This window comes from Engystomops pustulosus, chromosome 9 (assembly GCF_040894005.1).
Source record: "Engystomops pustulosus chromosome 9, aEngPut4.maternal, whole genome shotgun sequence".
NCBI lineage: Eukaryota > Metazoa > Chordata > Amphibia > Anura > Leptodactylidae > Engystomops > Engystomops pustulosus.
Window position 1 is genome coordinate 26,230,903 of NC_092419.1, and position 12,514 is coordinate 26,243,416.

The following is a 12,514-nucleotide window of genomic DNA, read 5'->3' on the forward strand; positions in this document are numbered from 1 at the left end:
AAAACCTTTGATGACCAATAGTGATGAGTTGACCCAAATTAAAATTTTTTTTAAGGGTTAGACCCAAACTCCAACCACTAACACTTGTGATCGGTGCTGATCAGTGGCTTTTAAACTACAGCAATTTACATGAATGAGGCTGGAGACTTATCCAGTGGCATTTAAAGAGTTATGGGTGTTAATGGTGTGCGGATTTCAGCTGGACCTGAACAAAATTTCAGGGTTAGGTCCGGGGGAACTGAATTTACAAAGTTTGGTACAACGGGCCCGCTGAACGCTAATGACCAGCCATTATTAGTGAATTTGCAGATGAAGCGACCTAAAGGACAAAACTTTTTTGTGTGCTACCCACAAACATTTTTTAGCATTTTTAGCATAGTTTTATATGGAGTTTAAAGTTACAAAAAAGTGTAAATAAAGGATTTTTTTTTTCAATTTATTGCAAGTTCCACACATACATTTCCTGTTTTCTTAGTCCCTTTACTCTAAATAATATTTTTTTTTCATTAATGCAAATGTGCCCGTCAGTGCACCAGGGGGTGGTGGGGGGGTGGTAATGCCTAATTGTAATGCCTAATTGTTTGCCCAATCATTTTTTATAATCCAGTTAGCACCACCCATTTATGCCATGATTGACATTGTCCTCAGGAAGAAGGCAAAAAAGAAGATAATGGGGCACATTTACTAACTACAGTGCAGCGTGTACTAGGTGCAGTTTGCCTGTGTAGTGTGCAGGGGGCACCAGATTCAGAATTTCTGGCACCCATTAATCATTAATCTGGTGCCCCCTACACTTCTCCGGCACCACTTTTTTTTGTGCACCTTTACTTCGGTCAGACTTTTCATGTACATTCTGGCGCAAGGTCTGACTGAACACTGGAACGCCCCCTTCAGTGCAGAAATTTGTATCATGTGAAGAATAGTGCAATCACGCCACAATCGGTTGTTTGCGACCTGTACAAGCAGTTTGCACCTAAAAGAACGTGCAAAGTCCAACAGAAAACTTAGTAAATGGGGATCAATAGGTCCACCAGACAACACAGTTGTCCATCATGCATTTTTACAGTGCATGACTTTGCAGGACAAATGATCTGGTAGTCACTAATCCTCATATAACACAAAGAGAGCTATACAAGGTGTTAAAGGGGGTTTTCACTTGAAATAATCCCTTAAAGGGAATATGTTAGCAGACTGCAGCCAGTATTAGGTAATGTCCCTGGAAAGATGTGTGATCATACATATGTGTATGTGTTAGTTGCTGCAGGACTGTGATTAATGCATTTATATTCCAGGACTGTAGCTTCACCAATAGACTGGGATGCACTTGTATGGGACGTTTCTACATTGAACAGAGCTCCTATAGCTCCTCCCCTCTGCTCTGATTAACTGCTGTAGTGTTCAATCAGAGCAGAGATGAGCGACCTGAAGCAGCTCATTGAAGAGAATTTTTTTACAGCTGTGCACCAAGTCTAGCTACAATCCTTAAACATAATAATAATAATAATAATAATTTGTCCTGCTTCTAACAACATGCACAGTACTTCCCATTAGCTGCATTGTGTTCATCGTCACCTGCTGACACATTCCCTTCAAAAGTGTTATTTAGGTTTACAATAATTTTTGTGAGCTGCCTAAAAAACAAATAAACTTGTGTAAATCACAGTGTTCTTGTGAGGATACAGCACAAATGTAAACAGATGGGGGAGGGAACCCCAAAACGCATCATACATGAGGCAGAGGGGTGTAAGATTTCTTATTTTATAGCCATTCCGTAAAATTTACAATTTCACCATTATCTATACAAATATAGACATGACTACAAATTTGACAACACTACTACATTTTTTAGGGTTGGAGAATTTAATAAATAGACTAATAATTTTACAAGTAAAGCAAATATCTTATACATTTACACAATTTACACAATGCAGGACTATCCTGAGAACTTTAGAATATCTAATATCAACAAAACTGTTGAGTGACCTAAATGTTTAAAAACCTTTCCGATTGCCAACTTTTTAAAAAAACATTTTTCATAATTTCATGTGTTTTTTGGTAGACTGTAAGGAATACATTAAAAGGACTTTCAGGAACTTTATATTGAAAAAATAACAAGAGGTTTGGGCAATAATATTAAATTGTTGGGACCCGGCAAATTGTGCCCATCTGATACTGGATCTATTCTGTGGATGAAGGTGGAAGAAGAAGTTCTACCACTGTGTACTGGATATGTCAAGAGTACTGCATCCTGGCTTCCGACCCATCTTAGGTATACCCATGGGATAGAACCAAAAATAATAACCAATACCTATCTCATGAACCAAGTTCTACTGATAAACTGGTAAGTTTTTTTTAATAGCCATTCTCATCCAGCCTTGCATCCATGAAATGTACAGAAGTTATATTTTCACTGGTCAGAAGCTCCCACATAATTGAAACACTATACACAATCCTCATGAAGACATCAAGGAACCTTCATTTTTCTTCAGAAGAACGTTTAGCATTTAGCATCAACATCTAATAGATGATTGCCTCATCACAAGTCAAGTTTTGTCCATCGTGTTTCATTCCGATTGTCACTACTGTTCATTAAAGATGGACGGTCCATATAGACTTGACCCTTATCTGCATTCTCCCGAACTTCCATTTAAAGTATTCAGTCATCATCATTTTCCGAGTTTGTCCATTCCTTGGCAGATCACGGCTCACTCACTACATACATATGTCGTCTGTCATTTCTCTTCTTGAGGAAGGCCATCTGAAATTGAGAATATGTTTAAAGAATCCACAAAGACAAGATTCTTAAAAATACTCAGGATAACAAAAATAACACATTCTCTAATTCACTGTTATTAATAAAAATGCAGAATTTCACAGATATAATTCCAACTTGTCCCTATCAGTCATTGTATACAATTTCAGTTGTCCTGGGATCTGACCATAAATCTTCTATTTTGTAAGGTTTGGCTAGAAGCCTCTGCATTTAATTTGCATAATACAATTATACATTTTTAATTAAATTTCCTAGTTATATAGAATAGGCAAATACAGACTACAGATGAGGCTAGCAGGAGGAACGTACCATTGGATCTACAGTCATCTACCACTAGGATGAAGGATTGTATACCCAGCACACTGACATACTGGAATGTGCCCCCTGGCAGGATCTGCTCTTCTTTTACTAAAAAAAGATTTTAAAATTATGCAAATTAGCCGAGGGGGTCCAGGCTCCATAAATTTTGATTTTATTTTTACAAAACTAGGGCATAAGAAGATCTTGCCAGAGGGGACGCGCACCAGTGTGTCAGTGTGCTGTGTGTACAATCCTTCATCCTGGTGGTAGATGTACTTTAATAGGTAGATTCCTGATGGTAGGTTTTCTAGGTTATAGATTATGGTTTAGGCTCGTTGGTTGGAGTAAGCAGTAAGGTAGATTAAGGTTAATGTACAAAGGTCATTATTTTATGTTTAAAGGGTTCTGGTTGGTGAACAAAATATATGGGTTGGGATTTGCTGGATAGGGTAAGTATACAAGTGTTAGTGGGTTAGGTTAGAAGTAGATTAAGATTAGTAGATTAGGATTAATGATCACGGTTTGCATGCATGGGTTAGTGTCAGGTTAAGTATAGAACATTAGTGACTTTGGGTTAGTGGGTATTGGATTAGCTGAATTGTATCTAGGATTAGTAACTTGTCGTGTGTAGGACAGGGATAAAAGGTTAAGGTTATTTGACATTATGGTTGTGTTAGTCGCTGACTTTAGTAGCATAATTTTTATTGTTATGGCTTTCTCCTTGTTGGTAAAAGATTTGACCTTTTTGTTATTTGTAGATCTGTAGTTTAAATAAATAGTATAAATATATATAAAATGAAATATCCATAAATAAATGAGCATTATGCTCAAAACTTACTCCAAAGCCGGCAACTGAGGTCAGGACCGTACCAGTGGCCACCCCCACGCCCGTAAGAAGGATGCCCCAGGTGGGCAAATCTTTTTGTTCACTTGTGCCTAAAACATAAAATAGATTCAGCATGTCCAGGTGTCATGAAATATTATGGAAAAGAACATTTTATTTATAGAATAGAATAGATGGATATTGTAAGTCAGAACATGTACATGAGGAATGGAACTCTCAACTGTTCAAAACCAACATTTTATGTATTATATAATAGATATACATATAAAACAATAAAAAGAGATTGAAAACAAAACAGAGCATGTACATGTGGTTGACCTAATACTTATTTTCTTCTGGATTGGTTCAGATTTTTAGTTCCATCCTGTAATGGCAGTCCCTGGACTGGGGTAGTCCAAGACACTTTGGGGGTCATTTACTAAGGGCCCGAATCACGTTTTTCTGGTGGGTTACCCGAATTTTTCCATTTAGCGCCGATTTACCCTGAATTGCCCAGGGGTTTTGGCACACGCAATTGGATTATGCCGCATCGGCGCCGGCGTGCACGAGACGGAAATCGGGGCATGATCATACGAAAACCTGACGGATTCGGAAAAACCGCCGCATTTAAAAAAAAAAAAGGATTGCTTGACACGCACTTACCTGCACCCGGCCTGGCTTGGTGAACTTCAGTGCACTTCGACGAACTTCAGCGCAGCGGCGACACATAGTGGACATCGGGGGAACTACCTTAGTGAATCGCCGGAAGACCCGAATCCTCCACACAGAACGCACCGCTGGATTGCGGATGGACCGGGTAAGTAAATCTGCCCCTTTCTGTCCTATTTTTGGTTCTGGCTGCTGTTCCCTACATCTCTAACGTTTTCTTCTCTGATGGGCTCTGTTGTATGAACAGAAGACTACTGCAGGCTCACTAGAATATTCCATTATTAAAAGGATTTGCCAGTATAATATCGGTGACCCTACTAAGGTCTTATACTACTACAACTTGTACAACTAGGGTCATATACAACCCCTTTGATAATGATCTCCAAAACCATTTGTTGGCAAACTTTCAAAACTAGGTGCCCACTCCTCTACCCCATATTTTCTAACACAGTGGGGAAAAGATCTGCAAAAGGTCTTCACAGTAAAATACAGAGCAGCTATATTGAAAGCATCGAAAGGTTTCTCTAGATGTATAAGAATTAAGGAAAATCTGTACAAAAATAGTATCAAGGTGGTACAAGACGCCTTATTGGCTTTACCAGATATTCCCACAAATAGAAGACAAGTGTTGGAGATGCGACACTTCAGCAGGCACCAAGGGCCATTTATGGTGGTCCTGTCACCCTCTACAAAAATTTTGGAAAGAGGTACTTAAAACAATAGAACAAGTATGTAAAATTTAGATACCTCAGTCACCCAGTGTTATATTATTGGGGAAACCCACCCTAACTTTACACTACAGAAAAATGACTTAGCTACCATTCTTATTTCAGACGCTAAACTTTTAATACCACGCAATTGGAAGACAAACTTGGTACCTTCCCTCTCTCAGTGGAAAGATAAAGTCTTAGAGATTTGCAGGTTCGAAAAAATAGCCCATTGGGAGGGGGGCATGACATAAATTACTTAAAATCTGGACACCTTGGTTTCAATACAAAAAATATCATAATTGCAACAGGTCTTCACAACTTGCCCCCCCCCATCCCCTCCCACTAATTCCTTCCCCACCACACACCCCCATTCCCTATTTTCAGTAGCTGATAAGAAGATAGCTTTTACAGTCACTAAAACTTATTTACACATATTGCCTAAGTTTTATGTTATTGAAAGTGTCACTCCCTCACGACAGATCAGTTGTCAGTGGCCTAAGGATGGGCATTCACATTTAACATTTTGGACAACTCCTGTAAGTACTCCTTACTCATAAAATGAATTTACCTGCAGTTTCATTTGCTGTTACGTGGACTGGGGTCTTGGTGGTTGTAACATTCACTTTACTGTAAGGAGTAGTCCTCTTTATGGAAATTGTGACATTCTTTCTTGTTACTGTTTCCGGTTCCTTTGGACTCGGAGTTACATCTTTGGTCCTGTTGGACACTGGGGAAGTTTTCGGACTTGTGGTTGTGTGCAGGGATATATTAGTCCCTGTAGTCACATTGACATTGACAACCCCTCCTGTACTTGTAGTTGTTGCTTTAGGAGATTTAGCTCCTGTTGTTGCTGTTGTTATAACTGTAGGTGTTGTACTCTTGTTGACTCCTTCTTTTTCAGATCCCGTGTTTGAAGCAGTTGATGCCTTTATTATAGCTGCCAGGGTAGTTGTTTTAAAATCTGTAGGTACAAGTGTTTTACTTATTGTAGATATTGTGGTTGTTGTTCTAGTTTCTTTAGCGGTTCTGTCACTATATGTACTAGTTTCTTTACTTGTAGGTTCTGTGTGTGTTTTGACTGCTGTAGATGTAGCAGACGTTGCTAATGTACTAACTTTTCCCTTAGTCTCGACTGTATTTACAGACGAAAGCTTAGTTGATGCTGAAAATACAGTCGATATTGAAGGTTCTCTAGTTACTGTCGGTGGTGTGGTAATCACAGGTATGTCCGTTTTACTTGTTACTACACCTGTAGCAGCTACACTCGTTTTCCATTTAGTTAAATCATCATGGACTGTGATGGCCATTGTGCTTAAAGGTGTTGTAGTCTCAGTAGATGATGTTGTGACAATTGTCTCTTTGGGGGTTTCCGATATTGTAACAGTTGGAGGCAATGAAGTTGTAGTGCTAGAATCGTGATCAGCTGTAAGGGTTGGTGTTGGCGTAAATTGTGAAGAGATTGTAGTTGTGGCTGTTTTAAATGTGTCCTCTGTTGAACTTAGAGTCTTTTGTGTGTCTACTGGTGGAACATGTGTAGTCCTCGAGATGGTTTCTGTTATTTGTTGTGAAGTCAAGAGTAATGTAGATTCCGAGACATGCCCTGTGGCCAAGGTTGTAGATATTTTAAGTCCTTTATCTGTGGTGGACTGACCTGCGATGACTGTACTAGTCGACTCTGTGTTTTCTGATACTGTTGCCATTGTACTTGTTGATGCAACATTGGTGGAAGTTGTATGCTCTGAAGTACCTCCTGGAATTGTTGTATGGTATTTTGTCACTGATCCTAAGGTTGTTCTTGGTGTTAGCTTATTTGTTGATGTTGGTAAACTTTTCAGACCTGTAGTACTCAACATTATCGGTGATGTTATAGATTCTCTATGTGCCTGGGTTCCTTCCAAAACATTTTCTGATGTACCCTTGGAGGTAGTTGGTACAGATGTTGAGGCGACTGATCCAGATTCAGCTGATACCTTTTTAGTTGATGACATTTCCTCTTTAGTTATTGAAACTATTGATATGGTTGACCCTACAATTGGCTGCGGTGGCAATCCTGAAGGTTTTATGGATGTTGTAGTTGCTCTATCACTGGATATACTGCCATCTGTGGCAGTAGAAAAAGTGGTGCCTTTCTGTGTAGTTAATATTGTAGCAGTCTTAAATTCTTGTTTGGTCACTTGTGAGGTGCTATGACCTGAAACTAGGGAGGTTGTTGAAAGGTGTACATCAGTCTTTAATGTTGTTTTATTTGAAGTGGGTTCAGTTGTGGACAATGAAGTGGAATCTGCAATTGTTGTTGCACCTTCTGTACCTGTTCCACTTTTGGTTGTTGTAGGCATCACTGATCCTGTAGACATAGTAGAACCTGTTAAAGGTAGTACTGTGAACTCTTTGGAGGTTGGTGTACTCTCTGAAGTTCTTCCTGTTGAGAATCTTGTATAATCTATGGATGTCGCTGTCACTTTTGTATCTATTTTGGTTGTAGTTGTCTGTATTTTTGAATTTGTAGGTGTCACAATGGCCGAAACGCTAACAGGTTGTGTTGTAGACTTCATAGAAATTGGTAGACTTTTCAAAGTTGTTCCAGTAATTGAAACGGTTTTAGAATCTAGTGATAATGTTGACCCCATTACATCTATTTCTGAAGTAGTTGAAGTAGAAACGGTAGCTGTAGTTGACCCAGTTGTACGTATTGTTGAGCTATCAATAGAAGTTGGGGTTCCTGAAGCTGTTCCAGTCATTGAGAATGTTGTAGAATCTATGGGTGCTGTTATTGCATCTGTTTTAATTGTGGTTAGAGACAGATCTGTATTTGTGGGGGATACATTTGCAGTAACTGTTGCAGGCATTGTTGAAACCTTTATAGAAGTGGGGAACCTTTCTGAAGTTGATCCAGTTATTGGAAATATTGTAGAATAGATAGATTTAGTTGACCCTTTTACATCTATTCCTGAAGCTGTTGTAGGTGTTACTAAATCTTCAGCTGTAACTGACCTAGTTGTAGGTGGCATGGTTACCTTAATTGAAGTTGGTGGATTTTCTGAAGGTGCTTTAGTTATTGAGAATGTAGTAGAGTCTAAGGAAATTGTTGTCCCTTTTGCATCTGTTTTTGTTGCAGGCACCTCTGAATTTGTAGGTATTACAATGGCAGTACTACCTGTTGAAGGTAAAGTTATAGGCTTCATAGAAGTTGGTGGACTTTTGGAAATTGTTCCACGCATTGAGGTAGAATCTTTAGATATTGTTGACCCCTTTAGATATAATCCTGTAGTAGCTGTAGGTCTAACTGAATTGTCGGCTGTAACTGACCCAGTTATAGGTTGAGTTGTGACTTTAATGGAAGTTGGTGGACCGTGTGAAGCTATGCCAGTTATTGAGATAGTTGAAGCATCTGTGGATGTTGTAGTGCCTCCTGCATCTGTTTTGGTGGTAGTTGTAGGTTTTTTTGAATAAGTAGGTGTGACATTAGTAGTACCTGTTGTAGGTAATGTTGTAGTCTCAATAGAAGTTGGTACACTTCCTGAAGCTTTTCCCGTTATTGAGAATATTGTAGTATCTATCAATATCGTTGAACCCTCTACATCTATTCCTGTAGCAGTTGTAGGTGTAACCGAATAGTCAGCTGTAATTGACCCAGTTGTAGGTTGTTTTGTGACTTGAATGGAAGTTGGTGGACTGGATGAAGTTGAGGCTGTTATTGAGATTGTTGAAGAATCTATAGGGGGGACATTAGTAGAACCTGTTGCAGGCAAAGTTGCAGCCTCAGTGGAGATTGCTAAACTTCCTGAAGTTGCTCCAGTTAATACCGTCGTTGTAGAATCTGTAGATATTGTTGACCTCTTTACACCTATATCTAAAGTAGTTGTAGGTCTAACTGTTTCTGTTGTAGGAAGCATTGAAACCTTAATGGAAGTTTGACTTTTTGTGATTGTTGTAGAATCTATGGATGTTGGTGTAACTTTTGCATCATTTTTGCTTGAACTTGTAGATATCTCTGAAACTGTAGTTGTAACAATGGCTGTACCTGTTACAGGAAGTGCTGTAGTCTTCATGGAAGTTGGTGGACTTTTTGAAGTTGTAGAATCCATGGATTTTGTTGACTCTTTTATATGTATTCCTCCAGTTGTTGTTGGTGTTGATGAATATTCAGCTGTAACTGGTCCGGTTGTGGGTATTGTTGTGACCTCAGTGGAATTTGTTTTTGAAGTTGATTCAGTAATTGAGGTCTTTGTAGGATTAAAAGAAATTGTTGTAATTTTTTCATCTACTTTTGTAGTAAGTACCTCTGAATTTGCAGGTGTTACAATGGCAGTTCCTGTTGGAGGCAATGTTATAGACTTCATAGAAGTTGGTATACTTTGTGAAATTGTTCCAGTTATTGTAGTTTTAGTAGAATCTATAGATATTGTTGACCCCTTAACATGCATTCCTGTAGTCGTTGTAAGTGTTACTGAATTGTCAGCTGCAACTGACCTAGTTGTAGGAGGTGTTGTCATTTTAATGGAAGTTGCTGGACTGTCTGAAGTTGCATCAAATATTGACATTGTTAAAGAATCTATGGATGTTGTTGTCTCTTGTGCATCTGTTTTGGTTGAACTTGCAGTCATCTCTGAAACTGAAGGTGTGGCAATGGCCGTACCAGTTACAGGTAGTGCTGAAGCCTTCATAGTAGTTGGTAGACTTTTTGAAGGTGTTCTAGCTGTTGAGAATGTTGTAGGATCAATGGATTTGGTTGAAAATGTTCCATCTAAGGTTGTTGTAGCTGTTGTGGAGGAATCTCTAGCTGATCCTGGTGTTGTAACCTTAAGGGAAGTTGTTGGGCTTTCCAAAGTTGTTGCTGTTATTGAAGTTATTTTAGAATCTAGGGATATTGTTGACATCTTTGGACTTTCTGAAGATGTTCCAGGTTTTGAAGTTATTGTGGAATCTTTGGACAATGTTGACCTCTTTACATCTAGTCCTAAAGTAGTTGTAGGAGTTACAGAATCTACAGCTCTAACTGACCCAGTTGTAGGTAGTATTGAGATCTCAATAAAGGTTGGACTTTCTGAAGTTGCTCCAGTTTTTGAGGATGTTAAAGAATTTGGTAATGTTATCCCTTTTGCTTCTGTTTTGGTTGTTGTCGTAGGCTTCGTTGAATCTGTAAGTGTGACAATGGTGCCAATTGTACTTAGAGCTTTGGCTTTTATAGAAGTTGGCAAATTTTCCAAAGATGTTACTGAACTTTTAGTAGAATCTGCATCCGAAACGGACTCTTTTCTAGGAATCTCAGTTGGAGATTCTGCAGTTGTTGGGAATAGTGTAGAATCCAAATATTGTGTTGTCCCTTTTGCCTCTGTTTCTATTGTTTTTGTTGCCGTTGTTACAGAATCCGCAATTTTTGAAATAGTAGGGCTTGATTTTGGCTGTGTTGTAATTTCAATAGAAATCGGGGGAATAGCTGATGTTTCTTTAGCTTCTAGGCTTGTAGTTTCTTTTGCTGAATCTGTTGTTAATCGTGCTGTAGATTCCTTAAGTGAAATAGATGTTGTTTGTTCTACAGTCTTTTCTGAAAGGGGCACTGTTGTCACTCCCATAGCGGTTCCTAAACTTTCAGCACTGCCTTTGGTTCTTACAGTTGTAGGATTCATGGAGATTTCCTCTTTTCTTGTTTTTATGGTTGACACGGCCACATCATCTGAAGTAGTTACCTCTGCTTTACCCTCTGCAGATGGTGTTGTTAAAGCTTAGAGTACATTGAGAAAAAGAGAAAAGGATATATTATTAATATATTTTTTCAAATCATAAACAACTTTAACATAGTCACCCCAATAACCACTAGAACAGGTCACCTTGATCCTCCATTATATACATCATTGGACTTTTTTAAGGAAAGGTTGTTTGGCTACCTTTCTGAAAGTCAATTAACCTCATATTTGACTCATGCATCTCAAGTATTGTTTTGTGGATGAGAAGGAGAGAGGGACTGGATGGCCCATTTTAATGAACAATGCACGGAATATCAATCTGCTGAGCTCCTTCGGCTCTATAACATCTTAACGTCTGTAGATTACATAATTGTACCATGTTCAGTGTGACATATTCTGTTTAATACTACATAACATAAAAAACACTTACCCATATGCTTGGTAAAGATTTCTCCCTGTATTAAAAAAAAAGATTTAAAAGAATCATTGAATTAGTCATCTGGTTAGATGAAGGCCCTTCCTTCAAAAATCATGCAGATCCCAGGGCCACCATTGTTAAACGGTCTGAACTACACCTCACTACTATGTAGACTTTAAGAGCAGGGGCTTGGCTATTGCAAGACAACAAAGCAACGGCTCTGCCCGAAACTGGAGACTTGTGCACCACTTAGACTTGGCCAATGGAGAAACGAAGGCCCCATAGTAACCACCATTAATTCCTGTATAGGTGGTCGCTAAAAAGTTAAATAAAATACGACCATGGATTATTACCTGTGCCGCTTCTATGCGTCCTAAGTCAATATCTGTGAAAAATACAATAAAAATAGAAATGTAATTACAAAAAGATTGAAATTTTGTGAAACACAAAGACAAAATAACGTTGTGGATATACCTTTTACAACTTTTTTGGTTATTGGTGTCATAAATGCTGTTACTGCAGCTTTTTGGGATCCTCCTAGAGTTCCTAGGTCTGAAGGATTGGTCACTTTTGTATTAGTCGTTGTCATGCCTGTACTAGTTGAAGGCTCAGCCATGGTAAATGTTGATGGCTTTGTATAAGTTGTTAATTTGCTTGTACGTGATGAAGGCTCTGCTATAGTAGATGTTAATGGGCTTGTATAAGTTTTTGCTTTGCCTGTAGTTGGTGAAGGCTCTGCTATGGTAGATGTTAATGGTTTTGTGTCAGTCATTGTCATATCGGTACTAAGTAAAGGTTTTGCTATGGTAGATGTTAATAATGGCGTATAACTTGTTGCTTTGCCTGTACCTGCTGATGCATCTGCTATGGTAGATGTTAATAATGGCGTATAACTTGTTGCTTTGCCTGTACCTGCTGATGCATCTGCTATGGTAGATGTTGATGGTTTTGTATAAGTTGTTGCTTTGTCTATAGTTGGTGAAGACTCTGCTATGGTAGATGTTAATGGATTTGTATTAGTCATTGTCAAATCTGTGCTTGGAGAAGGTTCTGCTATGGTAGATGTTAATGATGTTGTATAACTTGTTGCTTTTCCTGTACTAGGTGAAGACTCTGCTATGGTAGATGCCAATGGGT

The 12,514-nt window shown here is 38.7% G+C and overlaps 1 protein-coding gene across 1 annotated transcript; it reads right to left on the minus strand.

The window, feature by feature from the left end:
• Nucleotides 1-2,156: 2,156 nt before the first annotated feature.
• On the minus strand, nt 2,157-12,185 carry LOC140076693 (uncharacterized). The gene is made up of 6 exons (XM_072123345.1): nt 11,852-12,185; nt 11,731-11,762; nt 11,390-11,414; nt 5,844-10,997; nt 3,912-4,009; nt 2,157-2,758 (listed from the first exon to the last, which is right to left on the minus strand). Exons 1-6 carry the CDS (start codon nt 12,153-12,155, stop codon nt 2,699-2,701), a joined length of 5,673 nt encoding a protein of 1,890 aa, XP_071979446.1. The 5' UTR covers nt 12,156-12,185; the 3' UTR covers nt 2,157-2,698.
• Nucleotides 12,186-12,514: the final 329 nt, after the last annotated feature.

What these genes read in the sequence shown, in the direction of transcription:
- LOC140076693 (XM_072123345.1), bottom strand. Translation starts at nt 12,155, where the DNA reads ATGACAATGACTGACACAAAACCATTAACATCTACCATAGCAGAGCCT. An exon ending in GACGCATAGAAGCGGCACAG is followed by an intron (nt 11,415 to 11,730) that starts GTAATAATCCAT and finishes TTTTTAATACAG; the next exon opens with GGAGAAATCTTTACCAAGCA. An exon ending in AACAGCAAATGAAACTGCAG is followed by an intron (nt 4,010 to 5,843) that starts GTAAATTCATTT and finishes TTTATGTTTTAG; the next exon opens with GCACAAGTGAACAAAAAGAT.